General features: G+C 40.1%; 1 protein-coding gene across 1 annotated transcript in view; it reads left to right on the forward strand.

Moving 5' to 3' along the window:
* Positions 1 to 19,586, forward strand: part of PIWIL4 (piwi like RNA-mediated gene silencing 4) — a 67,802-nt gene extending 48,216 nt beyond the window's left edge. Inside the window, exons 13-20 of the mRNA XM_021000696.2 lie at positions 819 to 891; positions 2,480 to 2,680; positions 4,976 to 5,079; positions 10,237 to 10,307; positions 11,493 to 11,646; positions 13,657 to 13,782; positions 14,633 to 14,780; positions 19,064 to 19,586. Of these exons, the coding sequence (XP_020856355.1) occupies positions 819 to 891; positions 2,480 to 2,680; positions 4,976 to 5,079; positions 10,237 to 10,307; positions 11,493 to 11,646; positions 13,657 to 13,782; positions 14,633 to 14,780; positions 19,064 to 19,180 (994 nt within the window). The 3' untranslated portion in view covers positions 19,181 to 19,586. The remainder of the gene's footprint in view (positions 1 to 818; positions 892 to 2,479; positions 2,681 to 4,975; positions 5,080 to 10,236; positions 10,308 to 11,492; positions 11,647 to 13,656; positions 13,783 to 14,632; positions 14,781 to 19,063) is intronic.
* The last annotated feature ends 2,801 nt before the right edge of the window (positions 19,587 to 22,387 follow it).

Below are 22,387 nucleotides of genomic sequence, written 5' to 3' on the forward strand. Positions count from 1 at the left end.
GCATAGATACAATGGGAGGGAACATTTTCCAAATTTTTTTCTCTAGATTTTTCCCAGATTTCCCCCCTAATTTTGCCAGAGTCTTTGCTTCAGGCCATTGATGTTATAATGCCTGTGATTCAAGAATTCTGCCACAACTTCATTTTAAAGTTACAAAATAATAACAACAAAGGGCAGCTAGGTGGCACAGTAGAGAGAGTGCCAGGCCTGGAGTCAAGAAGACTCATCTTCTTGAGTTCAAATTTGGCCTCAGATATTTACTAGCTGTGTGACCCTGGGCAAGTCACTTAATCCTGTTTGCCTCAGTTTCCTCATCTGGTAAATTGAGCTGGAGAAGGAAATGACAAACTGCTCTAGTGTGTTTGCCAAGAAAATCCCAGATGGGGTCATGAAGAGTAGAACAGGACTGAAAAGACCAAACAACAACAATAGTAACAACAAAATAGGATTAATAAAGATCCTTAAAACCAAAGATATTCTGCTTCCTTAGAAGCACAGAATCTCGAGGTTGGCAGGGGTTTCCAAGGCCTTCCAGGTCAATCTCCATCTGACGAGTCCCCTTGACACTCTCCCTGGCAAGTTACTAAATTAAAAATTTAATTGAAAGCATGATTTTTGAACATATTAAGCTAGTCTAGTAGTGAAAGTACCCACATTTTATACTTGGGAGTTTTAATTTGCTTCAAGTAAAATTTTTTTTCACTAAACGTTTTTATTTTTTAGGAATATCCATGTGTAGTGTTTTTAATGCTATATGATGAACCACTGTGTTGACGTATAGAAAATTATAGATCTTAAATATTTATTTTTTTATGTAGCATAAAAGCACAAGAAAACACAGCGGCATTTATACGAGCAATACAACAGCATGTAAATCCTGATGTACAATTGGTATGTAAAAGCCAATTTTTAAAATTATTTATTGTTTTTTATATTTCTTATATTTTCTTACTATCTTCATATCTTGTCTGAAAGAGAGAATTTCAACACACGTATTCATTCCTACTCATACCTGTGTCTGTTGTCAGTGGTCATCCTAAAACTCCAGATACTCTGAACAGCATAGTGGCCAAGCTGGAAACTATGGCATAGGTCGTAGTCCCAAATATCAATGCCAGTTGGATTCTCCAGCCATCATTTTAATTGTCCTTTCTTTAAAAAAAAAAAAACAACTTGTGTTTAGATATTGGCATTAGGATACAGAAAGTTCCATATTTTGTCTTTTAAAAACATTACTACTTGATGGAGATTAGTGGATTTGGAGGTACAAGGTGGGGGCGGTTGGCAGTGCAGTCATTTCATTCCACCAAGGCTAGGGGTGGGTGGGGAGAAGAGGAAAGGAGATGAGTCAGATGGCCAGGAACAACCAGGAAGGTGTACTTCCACACGGCATAGGCTTACTCCAAAGTAGGGGATGAGCATTAAAAGTACCAAGCAAACTGAAATACCATTCTTCCCATTTTCTACCTGCTTCTCCTCCCTCCACCCATCACCAGCTTCAAGTATTGGTAGATGTTAAGATTGGAGTTCAAATCTGGCCTCAGAAACTTACTAGCCGTGTGACCTTGGGCTTGTCACTTGACCCTGTTTGCCTCACTTTCCTTATCTGAAAATGAGCTGAAGAAGGAAATGACAGACCATTCTAATATCTTTACCTAGAAAACCCCAAATGGGGTCACAAAGAGTTGGGCACAATCGAAATGGCTTAATAACAACAACAAATAGAAGCAAGGGATGGCACAGCTGGAAGGGGACCTTAAAGAATATCTCATCCAACCCCTTAATTTGCATAGGGAAGAAACTGAGGCCCAGAGAGGGAAATTGACATGCCCAGGGAGTCATAGTTAGTGACCAAGCTGGGACTTGAACCATGGTCAGTGTTCTTTTTTTTTTTTTTTGGTGAGGCAATCTGGGTTAAATGACTTGCCCAGGGTCACACAGCTAGTAAGTGTCAGGTGTCTGAGGCAGGATTTGAACTCAGGTCCTCCTGACTCCAACGCCGGTGCTCTGTTCACTGCACCACCTAGCTTCCCCTGCATGATTTTTTTTTATGTTCGTGATATAAAAAGGTTGTTATTATAATAGCTAGCATTTATATATATCTTTAAGGTTTGCCTGTTAACAAATATTATCAAAATGGATTGTAATGCAGAAGATGGCACTATCCTTACTTAGAGTAGGAGTTCTTAACCTGGGGTTTGTGAACTTGTTTTAAAAAATATTTTGATGACTATTTCAGTTTAACTGGTTTCCTCTGTATCTTATGTACTTCAAAACATTCTTTTGAGAAGGGCTCTTCAGACATCACCAGATTGCCATGGGGTCAGTGACTGAAAAAAAAAAAAGTGGTTAGGAACCTCCGGTTTAAGATATTAAGGATGTGTCAGAGTTGTGGGAATAAGACTACAGCAAGTAGAAAAAAATGACACTTTGAAGCATAAATAATCATTTGACTCTGCTTCCTATTGCTTCTGTTTAGGTGTTGTGTGTCCTTCCTTCAAATCAAAAGGACTGCTATGATTCAATTAAAAGGTTTTTGAGCCTGGACCATCCAGTCCCAAGCCAGTGTGTTCTGGCTCAAACTCTGAGCCGGCAAGGAACGATGATGAGCATTGCCACGAAGATTGCAATGCAGGTGGTCTGCAAGCTTGGAGGAGAGTTGTGGGCAGTAGAGATACCGGTGAGGGATCTGCTTATGGCATTTGCTTTGAGGCTGAGTAGGAGAAAGTCCCCCATCATCTCAGAAATCATTTGGCTCTTTTATAAAGCTTAGTCAGAAAGTCAATCATACAGTTTTGTGAGGTGTTCAACATTGTTCACAATTCAACTTATTAGCCATAGGGAGTTGCCCCAGGCATTAAGAGGTTAAATCATTTACCCAGGGTCATATAGCTAGGAGGTATCAGAGGGAGGACTTGAACCCAGGTCTTCCTGATTCTGAAGTCAGCTCTCCCACAGGAAGTAGAGGGGCAATATGAGGAGTCCCTGGAAATTGGTAGGACAGGGACTACTGGTTCCTGTTAGTTCAGGGGCAAGGAAGGAATCATGGTGGGGGGATGTTGCCACATAATCGTTAGCCACTGATCAATCGCAGGGTGGCAGAGTGTATAGTGTGCTGGGCTTGGAGTTGGGCCTAGGTTTGAATCCCACTTCTGACACTGACCAGCTAGATGACTCTGAACAAGTCACTTGTCCTCAGGATTTATCTACTAAATCACAGAAAGGTTGCTGTCTGCTTTGAGAAGTTCATATGGTGGTGAAATCCCAGATTCTTCCTATATGTGTGCAATGCCGCTCAAAGGAGACATATCCTGAGTTCTCTCTCTCTCTTTCTCTTTCCTCTTCACAGTTCCTTTTCCCTTCCTCTCTGCTGTGCGCTCTCTCCTTCCTTTCTCTCCCTCTCCCTTTCTCTACCTCCTTCTCCCCCTCCCCGTTCCCTCTCTCTGTCTTTCTGTTTCTGTCTCTCTTCCCTTTTCCCTTCCTGTCCCTCTCTTTCCCTCTCTCTCCTGCCCTCCCTTTCCCTTTTCTTTGTCTTTCTGCTTCTCTCCCTTTTCCCCTTCCCTCCTTCCGCCCCCTTCACTCTCTCTCCATTTCCCTCTTTCTTCCCCCTCTTTCTCTTTCTTTTCTCTTCCTAACATCCTCAGCTCCCGTGGATTTAACTATTTTCTCTATGCAGATCTGATTCCCAGAACAATAGATCCAGCCCCAGCCCATGTTAACACTTGTGTATCAGACATTTCAGACTAGATATATCAAACATCTAAGCATCTCATTACATTCCCCCCAAAGTGGCCCCTCTTGCAGAGAATGCCAGCATTTTCCTTATTTCTCTAGAGGACACCAGCATTTTCCCAGTTATGCAGGCTTGCTACCTTATTTGTTCTGCTCTGTTTCATCCCTCATATCAGCTGCTAAATCTTGCTGTGTCTACCCCATAACATCTTTTACTTGGATCTGCTACTGCTTCTTCTATTCACATATCTACCGCCTTAGTTCCCACTGTCATCAGGAGTCATCTGGACTTTTTCAGTGGCTTCCTGTTTGGTCTCCCTTACTCAGCTGTCCCCCCACTCAGTTCCATCTTCAACACAGCACCAAAATGATTTTTCTTATATCTTAGTCTAAAAGTGTTACTCCCCTATTCAGTCAACTCTAGGGGCTCCCTATTGCCCCTAAATATGAACTCCTCTATTTGGCTAGGAAACCTGGCCCTAACTTACCTGTATGGCCTCATTCTGTATGACTGCCCTTCCCTTGTGCTGTCATCTAGCCATTTTGGCCTTCTTGCTGTTGTTTGTACATTACACCCCATCCTCATTCTCTGTTCCTTTGTCCTGGCCATCTCCATGCCTGGAATGCTCTCCTTCCTTATTTGCACCTTTTCAAATGTCTTATTCTATTCAAGAGAAAGCATGAAACCTTCCTTGATCCCCCCAACTGTTAGTGCCCTCCATCCCTAAATTAGTTTGTATTTCTTTTGTATTTATTCTGTATATGTTTATGTCAGTCGACAAACATTTGCTAAACATGTACTGTATGAGGACTAGATGCTAGGAATACAAGTATAAAGCACAAAATCATCCTTGCTCTCATGGAGTTTACGTTCGAGTGTATATGTTGTCTCCTGTGACTGAATGTAAGCTCCTTGAGGGCTGAGACTTTTAAATTTTGTCTTTGCATCTCTAGTATCTACCACAATGCCTAGTGCTTAATAAATGTTTATTAGTTGGTTGATTGATAGATACTTTGGATTCCTTCCTTATTACCCTTTAGGCACATGGTTGTTTTTCTGCTTAGATCTTTTCTGTTTCTTATTGAACAATAAATCTGACCCTGATATCCCCAACACCTTTATTTCCTCTCATCACTTATTGGTTAGAAAAATTATTTTCCTTAAACTAAATCCTGTTTGAGAGAATTGCCCTCAGATACTGCTTTGCCACATTTTTGAATTGTGAAAAATGGAATTTCACAGCTCAAGTCACTCATGGTGGTTGGAATTGATGTTGGCAGAGACGCATGCGCCAGGGGACATTCGATAGTCGGATTCGTAGCCAGCAGCAATTCCAGAATTACCAGGTACATTTTAAATTACAACCTACTGAGTACTTACTCAATTACTGTCAAGCTCTTATTTGTGGGAGAATAAATGCCTTTTAAACAGTGTTTTAAAGTTTAACTACTTTAAGCCATACTATTAAGACATAGTTTTGAGTCAAGTGACTGGTCTGAGACCGTATTTGAACTCAGGTCTTCCTGACTGCAGGGCTGGCGCTGTATCCACTGCGCCACCTAGCTGCCCCTCTCCTCAGATTTCTTATCTAACCTGATGTGTATCTTATTGTCTAATCTGTTTAATAGTTATTTCAGAGAAAGGGAAACATAGAGGACTAGGTAGCCTCAGAGTCCCCAAGGCTCGCATTCAACTACATTACCTGTAACAGCATACTGACTTGGTGACCCTCGGTGATCCTCTGCCTCCAGGCAGCTCTAAATGATCATAAGTTATAGAGGATTTTCCATCTGCATCAGTAGAGGGAATTTCCATGCAGGAAGTTCCACAAATCTATGAAAGTCACAGGTCTAGACCGAATAGTAATAAAATATGATTATTTGCATTAGTATCATACCTTCCCCCACCAGATGTTAAGGTCCTTGTTGGCAGCAACTATATTATTTTTCATTTTTTTATCCCCAGTGGCCTGCATGTAATGTTTGTCGAAATGTTTCTTGTTTAAAGTTGGTTGCTATGATCAGGACGATGTCAAACACAGCACTTTTATGTTGATTTCTAATCCTTTTAGTGGAGTCTCTGTAACCTTGATAAAAATCCCATATGACGTTCAACTCAGATTCATTAGCGAGAATTGGAAGGGGTGCTGGACTTTGGAGAGGACCCAGGTCTAAATGCTGATGGATTACCTGGTTGCCCTTGGACTCAGTTTTCTCATTTGTAAAGTGGGGGAGTTGGGTACATGACCTATCTTAACAAGCTGATTGCTGATACTCTGCAGTTCAGCCAGCGGCCTTTTTCCGCATGTGGGATATTTCATCTTTCACCTCTTTGCCCCTGCACCTGGAATGCTCTCTTTTCTCCCCTCTGCCTCTTAATTTCCTTCAAAGCGTGATGTAAATATCACCCCTTAGAAGAGGATTTCCTGATTCCGCTGCCATTTTTACCAGGCCTTGAGGTTTGCTCAGTGCTCCATGTTGCGCAATCTCATTTCAGCCTCACGAGGGGCCTCTGAAGTAGGTACAATTATCATCTTCATTTCAGATGAGGATCCTGAGGCACGTAGGTCACGTGATTCACCCTTGGTCACACACCCAGTGTCAGAGGCCAACCTTGAACCCAGGTCTTTTGAATCCTGGCTTCAAGTCCTGCTCCCTATCCACCATGCTAAATTTGGTAGGTTTTTCTCAGGACTTATCTTCCACAACCTCACTGTAGCCTTTGATCCTGTTGATTACTCTTTCCTCTTTGATTCTCTTTCTAGTCTCTTTTTTTTTTAATTGGAGGCAACTGAGGTTAAGTGACTTTCCCAGGGTCATACAGCTGGTAAGTGTCTGAGGCTGGATTTGAACTCAGGTTCCCCTGACTCCAGGGCCGGTGCTGTAGCCACTGCACCACCTAGCTGCCCTCTACTTTTCTTATACCTTACTCCCTGACATGTAGCTTTTAATGTAGTGACACAGGCCTCCTTGATGATATGCAAAAAGACGCTGCATCTCTGGGCTCCGGGCATTTTCTCGGGCAGTCCTCCATGCTTGGAATATTCTACCTTCTCGTCTCCGCTTACTGACTTCCCTAGCTTCCCTGTGTTCTACAGGAAGCCTTTCCCACCTCCTCATAATTCTAATGCATTCCTTCTCTTAATAATTTCCTATTTGTCCTATACATAAATTGCTGGCATATATTTGTTTGCTTGTTGTCTCTCCCATTAGATTATGAATTCCTGGAGGGCAGGGACTCTTTGTATTCCCAGCGTTTAACACAGTGCTTGGAACATAGTCGTTGTTCAGTCCTCTCTGACTCTTCATGACCTCATTTGGGATTTTCTTGGCAAAGATACTGGAGTGATTTTGCCATTTCCTTCTCCAGCTCATTTTACAAGTGAGGAAACTGAGGCAAACAGGGTCAAATGACTTGATAGTAAGTGTCTGAGGCTGGATTTGAACTCAGGAAGATGAGTCTTCCAGACTCCAGGCCCAAAACATTATCTGCTCTGCTACTTACCTGCCCTGGCACATAGTAGGCACTTAATAAGTGTTTATTTGATTGACTGTGCCTCCCTACTTTAAAATGGAGCTTTTGAACTTAATGATCTCTAAGGTACCTTCTAGCCTTGATTCTATATGTAAAGTACAATTTTTTAATTTATATCGCTGAACAGGAATTCATTTGTATTTTATGATTAGAAGTCTGAGTTTTACTCTCAACTTGTATACTTCCTTTTAATAATCTAAATTCAAAGTGCTAATGAATAAGTGCATAATTTCTGCCATCCCTGACCGTGATTAAAAAGGAGCTGATGTCTCCTCCACTAAAGCCCTCCTGTAGTTCCTTACCATGGTAGATCCAGACTGGGTCCCTTTCATTAATTTGGAATGTTTTATAAATGAAAGATTATCATGATCAAGGAAAGAAAAAACATTTTAAAAAGGAAGATGAAAAAACAAAGAGTCTGGCCCCGTTCCCGCAGTTTGCACCATGGTGCTTCCTGACAGGAAAAAACATTGCATTTGGAGTCAGAAGAGCTTGGCTCAAGGCTTGCCTTCTTGTCATTCACTAGCTCTTTTACCACTCAGCCTCTCTTAGTCTCAATTTCCTTATCTGGAAAATGGGGATAATAATACTTATACCTCTGGCCCCCATAGTTTTTGTGAGGGGTATAATTTGTAACTGTAAAGCACTAGATAAATATAAACCACTTTTATTATTCCTTCATAACACATCTTCTTTGAGGCAGTCTGGAGGTCACCCTACATTCTCCAAGGCCACGTCAGCACAGCATAAGGTCAGGCAGGTCCTGTCCTTCTGGAAAGTTTGGAGTTGGATACTAGCAGTATTCTAGAAGAATGTCGCTGAGGCTAGCCTAGGTGAGCAGAGCAGAGCCAAGCACCCAGAGGCTCATCACCGGCAGTTTAGACACTAGATGACAAATTCTTTGGCCTTAGTGACTCGTGAAACAGATGAAAATGACTGTGTTCTTCTCTGTTTCTTTATTGATGCCTTCTGTCGTTGCCTGTACCTCCCACTTCTTCATCCTACATCCTCTATTCTTCTTCCTCCATGTTTGTCCCTAAAGTCACTGAATTAGAGTTGGAAGGAACCTTAGAGACCACCTGGCTCAACTTGTAACCAAATAAGAATTGCAGCAAGTGTCCTTAATCTGGTGATTTTTGTACCCACTTCTTCCCCCTTCCATTCCCTTGAGCATAGAGCCTGAGTCATCCCTTTGGATTCCATGTATCCAGCATAGTGCCTTCCACACAGTAGCTACTCAGCACACGTCTTATAGAAGATGGATGGTTTATAAGATGAGTGTAGTCCTGAACGAGCGGTGAGAAAATTTTTCTATCATTAAGAACTCTGGGCTGTGTTGCTCAATTGAATGCATCACTTATCTAGACAGGAAACTCTTGAAAGGCCTCCTTATAGAGTCCTCTGGATAGTTCACCTCCTTCATTGTCAATAAATCTTGTGTCTGAGGCTTCTGTGATGCTCTGAGAATTGATGATCAGCTTCCTCTTTTGTGACGCCCATTGCCGTAGGTAGTTGTCTAAACAATGATAGTGTTGGTTTTTACCTAGTATTCCGCCATGTTGTTCATGCTCAAAATGCTTTTTAATTATGAGCTAATCAATTACAGTAGAAAGTGAGCTTGTCTCTGAAATCGGGGTGATTTATCACATTCACGGTAGGGAATACAAAAGAAATACACAGTAGAGAGAATATTTCCTGAGGACTGACCCATGGAAGCATCAGTGTATGCTTTAAACAGCTTTGGTAGCAGGATTTAGGTTTTTCTGTGTATTTGATCAATCAGTCAGCCAGTCAGTCAACAGACATTTATCAAACACCTTGTTTAGTCGTTTCAGTAGTGTCCAACTCTCTGTGACCTCATTTGGGGTTTTCCCAGCAAAGATACTGGAGTAGTTCATCATTTTCTTCTCCAGTTCGTTTTACAGATGAGGAAACTGAGGCAAACAGGGTTAAATGACTTGCTCAGGGTTACACAGCTAATAAGTATCTGAGGTTGGATGTGAAATCAGGAAAATAAGTCTTCCCGACTAAAGGCCTGGCACTGTATTTACTGTACCACCTTGCTGCCCTACTCTGTGCCAAATGCAGGGAATATAAAAGTAAGATAGTCACCGCCCTTAAGTAATTTACATCAGGTGATACTGATTAAACACCTACCATGTATAAAACATTGAATGTGAGAAAAAGTTTCTTATAAGGAATATATTTCTTTTTTCTTTTTTGTGAGACAATTGGGACTTGCCCAGAGTCACGCAGCTAGTAAGTGTTGTGTATCTGAGGCCGGATTTGAACTCAGGTCCTCCTGACTACAGGGCCGGTGCTCTATCCACTACACCACCTAGCTGCTCCTAGGAATATATTTCTTAATAGGACAATACGGATCTAACTAGATATTGTTCATATAGTGTTTCTGATGTTTTCTGTCAGCTCTGTGAGTGACAAGAGGGATTCACCCTTTGCCATGATGATATCTGTTAGCCAAACTGGATGAACATCAGATGTTAGGAAGGGTAGCGAGATTATATTAATCTAGCCGATGCCATTTGGTTTTTTAAAATTTTTATTGATAATATTTGCTCTTATATCATCTTTATTTCTCAAGGTGTTTCTCACCCTTCTTTACCTGGAAAGCCATTTTCTTCTAAAGAAGAAAAAGGAAGAAGAAGCAGTTCAGCAAAACTAACATATAAACTGAGGCTGGAAGTATATGCAGTCTTTCACACCTACAGCCCCTCCTTCTGCAAAGAAGGAAAGGAAGTGCACATTTCATCTTTCCTTTAGGGCCAAGCTCGCCCATGCTTATTAGTAATCAGTGATTGTTTCTTTCCTGGTTTCAGGCTAAATCTGGGTAGAATAAAAAAGGGAGCAGTGAATTATAGAGTAAGAACCGAATTACCAGTCTGGAGAAAATGTTAAATGTTGCAGACTGACTTCTTGAACTTTGTATTCTCTCTTGCTTCTTTTTTAAGATGGTTTTCTCGCTGTATCCTTCAGAGCACAAAGTCGGATATTGCGGATTGCTTGAAAGTTTGCATGAAAGGTACTGTGGCATGCACAGGGGCATTCAGTAGCTATCTACATTTATAGAACTTAGAAATAGGACAAAACAAAAACCAAAGGAAAGTATGAGGATGGAAATCATCAAAATCAGTGCAGAAATTAATAAGGTAGAAAACAAAGTGACATTTTAAACACTTGATAAAGCCAAAAGCCGATTTTTTAAAAAGGTCAGTCATTTAATACGTAATTAGCAAATTTAATTTTTAAAAGGAAAAAGAAATCTTGAATTGCCAGTGTTAGAAATGAGAAAATGAACGTAAAAGACATAAAGCAAATTATCTCAACTAGTATACATAGCTTTATTGCTAATCAGTTTGAACTTTTAAAAGAAATGCTTGAATAGCTATAGAAATATTAAATATATAAATTGACAAAATTGGAAATAGATAACCTAAATATGTCAGTCTCCAGAACGAAAAAACAAATAGTCAGTAAATATTTATTAAGCTCCTACTACTATGTGTGGGGAGGGTAAAGGGAATAAGCATTTATACAGCACCTACTATCTCCCAGGCACTGTATTAAACACTTTGCAAGTACTATCTTATTTGATCCTCATAAACACCCTGTGAGTTAAGGGCACTTCATCACTCGGTGTCAATGTGGGGTATACCACGGAAGAGGGAGCCAGGTTACCATGGTTAAGTCACTCAAGCTGACTTCTTCACTTGTCCCAGCATGTGAGAGAGTTAGTAGCTTCTGTAAAAAAAAAAAAACTAAAAAAAAGAAAAAAAAACAGGTAAATGCAAAGAAGACACAGGAGCAGCCATTGCCAACCCCCGAAATAACTAACCTGGAGTCCAAAATTATTCAAGACTAGCACTCTGCTGGCATAGAACTAGGCAGGTTTTGGGAGTTGAGGCTAGCAGCCACCAGAGTTTTGGGATAGGGATTACTGGGGGAAAGGTTAGAATTAGGCATAACTGTGGAATGGGAATTGGAAGGGTAGTTGGAAAAGTATTGTTATGAGGATCAAATTAGGTAATAATTGTAAAGTGCTTAGCACAGTGCCTGGCACATAGCAAGCACTATGTAAGTGTTAACTATCCTTATTATTATTATTATTTACCAAAAAATAGGAAAAAATGGGAATATTTTCTTCATCAGCTTATGAGAATGAAAATTTGGCAACTCATACTTCTCTGATTGAGCTTGTCTTTCACAGGTGCGCTCAACAAGTGGTACAGATATAATCATTGTTTTCCAACACGCATCATTGTGTATCGTGATGGTGTTGGGGATGGTCAGCTCCAGACAATTGTGGATTATGAGGTTCCACAGCTGCTGAGTAGTCTCAGAGATTCCAATTCTAGTTACAGGTAATAAACTGTTATCTCTCCTTTTTCCCCCATCCGAAATCATAGCAAATTCAATGTCACATTAAAGGGTGACTTTTTTGATGTTTGATATAAAATATTGAAATCATATTTGCTTAATAAGCAGCATATGGAAGTTGTGTCATTGTGCCCATTCCATGGCAGGGCTGAAGTCATATTTTGATTAGACTCCCTTGCTCTAGTTTTGACCCTCATAGTGGATTCAGGGTGTGTGTGTGTGTGTGTGTGTGTGTGTGTTAGAGATAGAATTAGGTAGTGATTAAGGATATATACACACACACACACACACACACACATATATATATATATATATATATATATGTGTGTGTGTGTGTGTATATACATATATGTGTGTGTATATATACATACACATATACATGATACCTGAGCTACACATACAGTTGGGAGGGCTTAGTGGGAATGGTTTGAGGAAACCGGAGGGAACAGGGTAATCATGAGTCTCTTCCTCTGCCACTTAAAAATGTCCACATTGAACTGATCTAATTATTCTGGAGAACAATTTGGAGCAGCTCAGCCAAAGGGCTATAAAACTGTGCATACCCTATGATCTAGCAGTACTGCTACTAGATCTATATCCCAAAGAGATTTTAAAAAAAAGAGGGAAAAGAACCTATTTGTATAAAAAATATTTATAGCAGCTCTTTTTGTTGTGACTGAGAACTAGAAGTTGGGGAATGGCTGAACAAGTTGTGGTATATGATTGTGATGAACAATATATATTGTGCTGTAAGAAATGACAAGCAGATAGATTTCAAAAAAAAACCTGGAAGGACTTACATGAACTGATGCAAAATGAAGTAAGCAGAACCAAGAGAATATTATACATAGTGACAACAATATTGTGTGCTGAACTAACTGTGAATGATTTAGCTTTTCTCAGCAATACAGTGATCCAAGGCAGTCCTAAACGACTTACGATGAAAAATGCTATCCACCTCCAGAGAAAGTACTCTGAAGCCTCTGAAGCATACTATTTTCACTTTCTTTCTTTCTTTCTTTCTTTCTTTCTTTCTTTCTTTCTTTCTTTCTTTCTTTCTTTCTTTCTTTCTTTCTTTCTTTCTTTCTTTCTTTCTTTCTTTCTTTCTTTCTTTCTTTCTTCTTTCTTCTTCTTCTTTCTTTCTTTCTTTCTTTCTTTCTTTCTTTCTTTCTTTCTTTCTTTCTTTCTTTCTTTCTTTCTTTCTTTCACTTTTTTGAGTTTTCTTCCACAAAATGACTAATATGGAAGTGTTTTACATGATTGTACATGTATAACCTATATCAGATTGCTTACTGTCTCAGCGAGGTGGGGAGAGTAGGGAGGGAGAAATAGAATTTGGAACATAAAATGTAAAAAAATGTTTAAAATTATTTTTGCATGTAATTGGGGGAAATGTTATTTAAAAAAACACATTAAAGTAAAAAAAAATTTCAAATGCCCACAGCTCTTAAGAATAAAGGTGAAAGAGAGTGCTTGCTTTCATGCGGACTCTTGCCTTTAGGAAGCAAACTTATCCTATCCACAGAAATAGGTATAGAGTATTTGTCTTCCAAATAATTTAAAGCACTTCAGAAATATCATTATCTCATCAGATCCCCCAGAGAGCCTTTGAGATGGGCAAATGACCAGTAATGTCACCTTTGCTTTATATGAGGTGTTTCACTATTTTAACACTATAGAAGAAGCCATGACATAGTAGATAGAGAATGAGAGAGCCAGGAAGACCTGAGTTCATGTACTGCCTTTGATATATACATGGCTGTGTGTTTTCTAGGCAACTGTCTAAGATCATAGGCTTCAGAGAAAGTGCTGACCTATATTAGTATGGGAGTGCCTTCATTTGGGAGTTTTCTGTGTTAATTAATCATTGGCCCAGTCTCCATTCCAAAAAATTGTTGCTACATTTTTTAACCACGGAATGTGAGATGGAAACATTAGGAGCCATCTTTTTATCTAATTCTTCTCTTTTTTTTTCCTCTCTCTATAATTCCAAGCCCCAAAGTGTCAGTGATAGTGGTGAGAAAGTCATGCGTGCCCAGATTCTTTACCGAAATGAACAGAACACTGCAGAACCCACCACTGGGCACTGTGATAGATTCAGAGGCAACACGTCCTGAATGGCAAGTATATATGGGAAGATGCCTTGCAAATTATGTTATGCTTTTAAAAATGAAGAGGGTGCTGTTCAATACATCTTTGATTTCCTTGATATCAATACTCTCTATGGTGATACAGAATGCAACCTATCCAGGTCTGCCCATCCAACTGGACACTGGTCAGGGTTGGGTTCTCCACATGTTGGAATCATTGGAGTGCTGGAATCCTTGGAATCTTTCAGATGTTAGAATCAAATGAGATAATATTATCATCATCATCATAACAATACCATTAATTAATACTCACTTACTTTGTACTAGGCGCTATGCTAAGCACTTCACAATTATTATCTCATTTGATCCTCACAACAACCCGGGGAGGGTGGTGTTAGTATTATCACCATTTTACAGATGAGGAAACTGAGGCACACAGAGGTTAAGTGCCTTGACCAGGGTCACATGATGAGGAAGTGTCTGAGGCCAAATTTGAACTCGGGTCTTCCTGCCTCCAGGCCTAGCTCTCTATCCACTGCACCACCAACTGCCATAAAGCATTATACAAATGCTAGCTTTATTAATACTGTTTTATCCCACAAATACTTCTCCTTATTTCTCTTCCCCTTTCCCCCAGATTAATTCTGTTCTTTTTTATCTATATTTGTTCATTCCATGGGTCATTGACCCATATTAGATTGTTCAGATGTTACAGTCACCTGAAGGTTCACACTAAATAGGACAAAGTGTTTTGCAAACCTTAAAATGCTTTACACACACCAGTTATTATTATTGCTATTCATTAATGTTCTCTTCCCTCCCTCCCTACCCCTGGTCACTTCTTGTTTCCCTTCACTTTCATTTTTTTCTTTTTCTTCAGGTATGACTTTTACTTGATCAGCCAGGCTGCTTATCAGGGAACTGTTACTCCAACATATTATAATGTGATCTATGACGATAATGGATTAAAACCAGACCACATGCAGCGCTTGACCTATAAGTTATGCCACCTGTATTACAACTGGCCCGTAAGTAGATAAACTGTTTAAGTATTTAAACACTAGTCCTCAGATTTTTCATATGAGACCTATCCAAGCCCTCACTCTGTGGGGAATGCTGTGCTTTATCATCTTTGGGGGATATATATGCCAAAATGACTGTCTGACAGGGCTTTATAGATAGCTGAGGAAGAAAGGAAAGGGGAAAGGAGAAAGGGAAAGATCTGCCCAACTGAATGCAGAATTCCAGAGAACAGCAAGGAGAGATAAGAAGGTTTTCTTAAATGAACAATACAAAGAAATCAAAGAAAACAATAAAATAGAAAAGACAAATGTCTTTAGGAAATTAGAGATATCAAGAGAACATTTCACGCAAAAATGGGCATGCTAAAAGACAAAAATGGTAGGGACTTAGCAGAAGTAGATTAAGAAGAGGTGGCAAGAATACACAGAAGAACTATATGAGAAAGATTTTAACATCATAGATAATGATGATGGTGTAGTTACTGATCTAGAGCCAGGCATCCTGGAGGATGAAGTCAAGTGGGCCTTAGAAAGCATTGCTAATAGTAAGGCTAGTGGAGATGATGGAATTCTAGCTGAGCTATTTAAAATCCTAAAAGATGATGCTACACTCAATAGGCCAGCAGATTTGGAAAACTCAGCAGTGGCCAGTAGACTGAAAAAGAGCACTTTCTGTCCCAATCATAAAGAAGGGCAATGCTAAAGTATGTTCAAATTACCAAACACTTACGCTCATTTCACACACCGGCAAAGATTCTGCAAGCTAGGCTTTAGCAATATGTGAGGTGAGAATTACCAGAAAAACAGGCTGGTTTTCAAAGCAGTGGAGAAACTAGAGACCAAATTGCCAACATTCTCTGGATTGTGGAGAAAGCAAGGAAGTTCCAGAAAGACATCTACTTCTGCTTCAGTGCCTACGCTAAAACCTATCACTTTGTGATCACAACAAAATGGGGCAAGTTCTCAAAAAGAAGAGAGTACCAGACCATCTTACTTATCTCCTGAGAAGCCTATATGCAGGCAAAGAACCAAACATGGAAAAACTGATTGGTTAAGGATAGGAAAAGGAGTATGACAAAGCTATATATTGTCACTTTATTTAACTTATATGCAAAGTATATCATGCAAAATGCCGGGCTGGACAAATCAAAAGCTGGAATTAAGGTTGTCAGGAGAAATATTGAGTCTCAGATATGCAGACAGTATTACTCTGATGACAGAATGTAAAGAAGAACTGAGAAACCTCTTGATGAGGGTGAAAGAGGAGAGTGTAAAGGCTGGCTTAAAGCTTCACGTAAAAAAAAAAACTAAGATCTTGGCAACTGGTCTTGGTAAATAGAGGGAGAAGAAATGGAAGCAGTGTCAGATTTTATATTCTTGGGCTCAGAGATCACTGCAGATGGTTACTGCAGCTGTGAAATTAAAAGGCTCTTGCTCCTTGGAAGAAAAGCTATGGCAAATCTGGCCAGCACACTAAAAAACAGACAAAGGTTCATATAGTTAAAACTGTGGTTTTTCCCAATAGCAGTGTATAACTGCAGGAGTTGGGTTATAAGGAAAGCTGAGTGACATAGAATTGACACTTTTGAATTACGGTGCTGGAGAAGACTTTTGAGAGTCCCTTGGACAGCAAGGATATCAAGTCAGTTAATACTTAAAGAAATTAATTCAGGCTTCTCACTGGAAGGTCAGATACTGAAGCTGGAGCTTACTTTGGCCACATGAGAAGACAGGAAAAGACCCAGACATAGAAGGCAAAAAGAAAAGGGGATGGACAGTATCATGGAAGCACCAATCATGAGCTTGGATAGACTTCAGGAGATAATGAAGAACGGAAGAGCCTGGCAGGCTGTGGTCCGTGGGGTCCTGAACAGTTGGACACGATTGAATGACGGCAGCAGCAACAAATGCGACACCAGCCCAGTGGGAGGATCACAGAATTTCAGAGGTGAAAGGGACCTCTGAAGCCCCATAGCTCCGGCCTCCACCACAACAAGAACCTTTTCTTTAACTTCATGGAATGTTGACTTGTGGAACTCCAGTCAGGGGAAACCCCCTGCCTCCCCCAGCAGCACATTCCATTTGGGGAAGCTTTCATCATTAGTAGTGTTTGCCTCACATGGAACCAAAGAATTCCTCTTTTTGGGCAGCTTCTGGTTTTGCAGTGACCTGACTGTCCTCTAGCATGGTGGAGATAGTCTATGTAACAGGTATTCTTTGAGTCTCAAGGTTTTGGGAGAGGGCCAGGATTTTTCTTTAGCTCAGTCTTCCTCCAGAGATCACAGGGAGGAGTCCTTGCTTTCATGTGTCATCATGGGCCTTCACATATTAAAGATGATTATTGTTTCAGCTCTAAGCCCTCTCCTTTCCAGACTAAGGAACAGGACATTTCCACATAATGCAGCCTGACCCTGCTTCCTCTGTATACCTTGGGTAAAGCGCCCTCACAACTGGAGAGAACTCCAAGGAGCTAAGGGAAAATCCTGGCCCTGTGCTAGAAAATGTGAAGGAGACCTGTCCGTTAGCCTGGACAAGAGAAGGCTGAGGGGTGAAACAGTAATTGCCCTTAAATATGTGAAACTGTGACATGGAAGAGGAATTAGAGCCAGTCAGTAAGCGTTTATTAAGTGCCTAATGTGTGCAAGGCACTGTGCCAAATGCTGTGGATACAAAGAAAGGCAAAAAAAATAAGCCAATACTAAAAAAAATCCCCTGCTCTCAAGGAGCCCACAGTGTGATAAGAAAGACAGTGTGCAAACAACTATATACAAGCAAGATATATGTGGGATAAACTGGAAATAATCAGCATAAACTTAAAGGGAGGTGAGCAGTCTTCCTGTAGAAGGTGGGATTTTAGGTGGGACTTGAAGAAAGCCAGGGAAACCAGAAGACAGAAATGAGGAGGGTCAGAGTTCCAGTCAAGGGGGACAGCTGAAGAAAATGCCCACAGCTGGAAGATGGAGTGTCTTGTGTGAGGAACAGCCAGCAGGCCAACCTCACTGGATCACAGAGTATGTGGAAGAAGACTGGAAAGGCTGGAAGGGGCCAAGGATAAAGGTTTTTAAAGGCAAAAGAGGATTTTATATTTGGTCCTGGAGGTGATAGAGAGCCACTAGAGTTTATTGAATGGGGAATTGACGTGGTCAGACCTGTGCTTTAAGGAAAATCACTTTGCCAGCTGATGGACTAGAGTGGGGGGAGGCTTGAGACAAACCAACCAGTACACGCTGCAGTGGTCTGGGCACGAGGCGGTGAGGGCAAGAACCAGGAGCAGAGGGTAGCAGTTGTGAACAGGTGGATTTCTGCTCCATGAAAAAGGACCCCCCCCAACTTCTTACAAGCTGTCTGAAAGTAGAATGCATTACTTGATTACTTGTTAGGGATTTGTTCTAGTGGAGATTCTTGTTCAGGTGTGGTTGGACTTGTTGGTATTTGCCATGCCCTTGAACTAAGATGTTCTCTGATTCTGTATTTCCTTGGAGGAGTAAAGCCAGGATTGGAGAATGTGGAAATTGGCTGTCTCTGTTCTGCCCATCTAGTCTCCAAGGTGGCTCCTTATTTCAGAGCATGAGGAGAATGTGCCAGACATTATTACTGTGGGACAAATAAGGGAATAGGGATGTGACTGAGTAGCAGTGAAATGAGGTACTTTGAAAGATAGCTAGGTAGTGCAGTGGATACGGTGCTGGACACAGAGCCAGGAGCACCCGAGTTCAGATGTGGCTTCAGACGCTTCCTAGCTGTGTGACCCTGGCAAGGCACTTAGCCTCAGCTTTCTCAGTTGTTAAAAGAGGATAATAAGAACAACCTACCTTGCTGGGTTGATGTGAGGAGTAAATGAGATAATGAGCATAAAGTGCTTAGCTCAGAGCCTGGCACACATAAGCATAAAAATGCTAGCGATGATGGAGATGTAGAGAAGGAGATTGTGCTCCCCTCCCTTGTACCCTTAGATCTTGTGCTCAAGATTGTTCATTCAGATGGTTATTGATCAACCAGGCATGGGCAGCCTATGTCTAGCCCAGCACTGAGTCCATCACCATTTATGACCCCTTATGTAAATTGTCTCATCTTTCACTGTGATATACAGTTCTCTGTTACTGTTTAAACAAGGGAGGTCATGCTAATTATTGCAAGGAGAAAAGCCGCAAGTAAATTGAATTGTATATGGAATTAGTCATTAGGAATTTTTAGGAAAGAGAATTTTAAATAGAGTGCAGCTCGTAAATTGACACTCCCTTAATTTCTATGAATGCTTTTTTGTTTTTTTCTCCTCTCTTTCTCTCCAGGGCTTAATTAAGATCCCAGCACCATGTCAGTATGCTCATAAACTGACCTTTTTGGTGGGACGGAGTATCCACAGAGAACCCAGTATTGAGTTAGCTGACTATCTTTTCTACCTGTGATGAAAAGACCACTTAGTCCCACTGGGAGAACAGTTTCAGTTGTGATTCTTTGTATGGACCTCTTGTCATCTCCATCCCGTCAAGGTGATAAGACAGCTAAGTTCTGCTTAATTTCCAAAGAGAACCCTAGTGCAGAAAGCTCTCATAAAAAGTGCCTGGTTTTTTGAATTAATGGGTAAAACCTTCATTAGGTAAAGGATAGTTCATGCTTCCCCTTACGTGCCATGGATGCCACACAACTTTTTAACCTCCCAGCAGGGGGGCTTTGAGTCTGTGTGTTTATAGAAGTTTATGGGGCAAGTCAATGGGCCTTAGTTTCTATTCAGCATTTAAAGAGGGGGCTCTTTTTCATATTGTTTTTCTAAGTTGTTTTGGTTAAAATAATTTCTAGAAAATAAAAGATATTGCAAGCATTTATGCTTTCTTATTTTTTTTTTAATTTTAGGTGACAAGAGACTTCCCATACAAAATAAAACAAAACAAATTAGCTAAGACTTCGCTTTTACCTTAGCCTTGAGACTGTCACTTACTCCTTATAATCCTTTATTGGTTTCTCAATTTTATTTTTAATTTATGGAATAAAACAAGCATTTCTATAACATAGTACAATAAAAAGATGATTGTCCATGAAACTGCAAATCTACTATGCACAACTTGCCATTCCTATCAAATATACAACAAAATTATCATATAAATTTCTTTTTTTCCCTTTTTTCTTCTCTCCCTCCACCCCCACCTTAGAGATGGCTGCTACAAATAGGTATATACATGTAAAATTGTTCTGTTGCATACTTCTGTTTATCAGTTTTTTCTCTGGAGGCAGATAGCATCTTCCTTTATATGTCCTTTGTAGTTAATTTGGGTATTTATAATAGTCAAAATGACTTAGCTGCTCAAAGTCGTTCTTAAAACAATATTGCTGTTACTGTATACAGTGTTCTCTTGGTTCTGCTCATTTTGCTCTTCATTATTTTGTGCAAGTCTTTCCATGTTTTTCTAAAATCATTGAGCTCATCATTTCTTATAGCACAGTAGTATTCCATCACAATCCTGTTCCACAGTTTTCCCTTCTAGTTAAGAACCAAGATTCTTTCCTTCAATTCCAAATACTTACCTAGGCTTCCCCCATTTAATTTCTTTTGTCTCCCTACTCATTTTGCTCCTCTTCATTTGATTCACATACTTTTGTTTTCCAAGCTTATGTTGCCTAGGAGGTGGTTTGTTGTCCTGTTCATTCATTCACTCTACAAACTTTTTTTTAAGCACCTACCACATGTAAGGCATTGTCTAGGTCCTGGGGGTAGAAAGACAAAAATCAAATACTCCTTGATCTTAAATAACTTACAGTGTAGGGAGAGAAGTTAGGAGCCAATAGGAAAATACTTATATTTTCACTGTTTTGTTCTTCCCTCTCTGTTTGCCAAATGCCTTCCTCTCATTACCTATAAAACTCGAAATCTTATCCCCCAAATAAAAAGGAAAGGAGGGTTCCTCCTATTGGTTTTAATTTTTACTTACAACATCACTAACGTGAAAATATGTTTAATAGGAATGTAAATGTATAGTCTGTATGAGATTGTACGCCGTCTTGGGGAGGGTGGTGGGGAGGAAGGGGGAGAAAAATTTTAAACTCAGAAGCATATGGAAGTGATTGTTGATAAATCAAAATAAATTAATAAAATAAATTTAAAAAAAACAAAGAGGAAGGAAAGAGGCAAATTATCCCCCAAATGATATTTTTTTTGGAACAAGCATTTAAGCACTTCACTCTTGGCCTTTTATCCACACAGCCAGGTCAAAATGTATTCTGTTGGTGGTGTTGATTTTGTGCAGTTTTATATGTGAAGGACAGTGTTCCAGATGGATGAAGTGTCAGAGTTGGCATCAGGAAGTCCTGGGTCTGCATCCTGCCGCAGGCGTTTATTAGCTATGCCCTGAGCAAGTAGACCTTTGAAGTCGGTGTCCTCATCCAAAAAGTGAGGAACAGCACTGACCCCTCAGGACTCTCGTGAGATACCAGTGAGATCGTGTAAGGAGAACACGTTGCAGATCTTAAAGCACTCAGTAAATGTTAGTTATTCAAATGTCCATTCAGATCAGTACTTTAAAACTGTGCCCTTATTAATGCTGACACAGGTTCTGTTTTGTGATAAGGTGATCCAGAGGCACGCATGTGGTCACTTTAAGACTTTTTGCTAAAGTTTTGGAAGATTCCTGCTGAAGAAAGAGGAAAAACTGGAGCAGTTAAGTTTCATTTATCGAGCAGAAGTAAAAAAAAAAATCTATATTTTCAACGTCACAACATAAAAATATGAGCAAATAGAGGAATCTTTATTCAAATTACTGGCATTTATTAAATGACCTCATCATGAGCCTCAAGGAGGTAATTCAATTTAGTGAATATTTCTGTGTGCCTGCTGTGTGTGTAGGGTGGTAGATTAGGCACCAGGGACACAAAATAGACCTCACTTTCAAGGAGTCAATAAGTTGATGACTTTTTTGGGTGGGGGGAGTGGGGAGGGAGACTGGTATGAACCATTGATTTTTTCAGGACAGGAAATTCTTGGTGTGGAAACTCCCTTTACCTATGCAGATTGGTGACTGTTCTGTAACTTACAGTCTTTGAGACCCCCTGGGGAATTGAGAGGTTAAAAGATTTGAACCCAGATCTGATTCCAAGCACAGCTCTCTATTCCATTATAAACTTAAAGACTTCAAATGAATGATAATTGAATGAGCAATAAACTAAAAATCGAAAGACCCAACTCTGAGTCCAGGCACTCCCACTAACTAGCCTTGTTGCCTTGGAGCAAGTAATTTAACTTATCTGAGCCTTGGTTTCCTTATATGTCAGTGGGGCTGCTAACTTCTTGTAGTTCCTATCTCAGGAATTTCATGAGATCAAATGACATAATCTTCTTGGTGAGGCAATCAGGGTTAAGTGACTTGTCCAAGGTAGCACAGTTAGTAAGTGTCTAGTGTCTGAGGCTAGATTTGAACTCAGGTCCTCCTGACTCCAAAGCCAGAGCTCTATCCATTGCACCACCTAGTTGCCCCCTGAAAGTGTTTTTTAACTATAAAGAACTATATGCAATTAAGGCATTAAATCTTATATTGTATAATATATTAATCACATTGTTATATTATCTAGTAATATAATTATATTAGTGAATTAATATAATTGTAATAGTAATTCTACTTTTATTC

This window comes from Phascolarctos cinereus, unplaced genomic scaffold, assembly GCF_003287225.1.
Source record: "Phascolarctos cinereus isolate Bilbo 61053 unplaced genomic scaffold, phaCin_HiC Scaffold_726;HRSCAF=1367, whole genome shotgun sequence".
NCBI classification, from domain to species: domain Eukaryota; kingdom Metazoa; phylum Chordata; class Mammalia; order Diprotodontia; family Phascolarctidae; genus Phascolarctos; species Phascolarctos cinereus.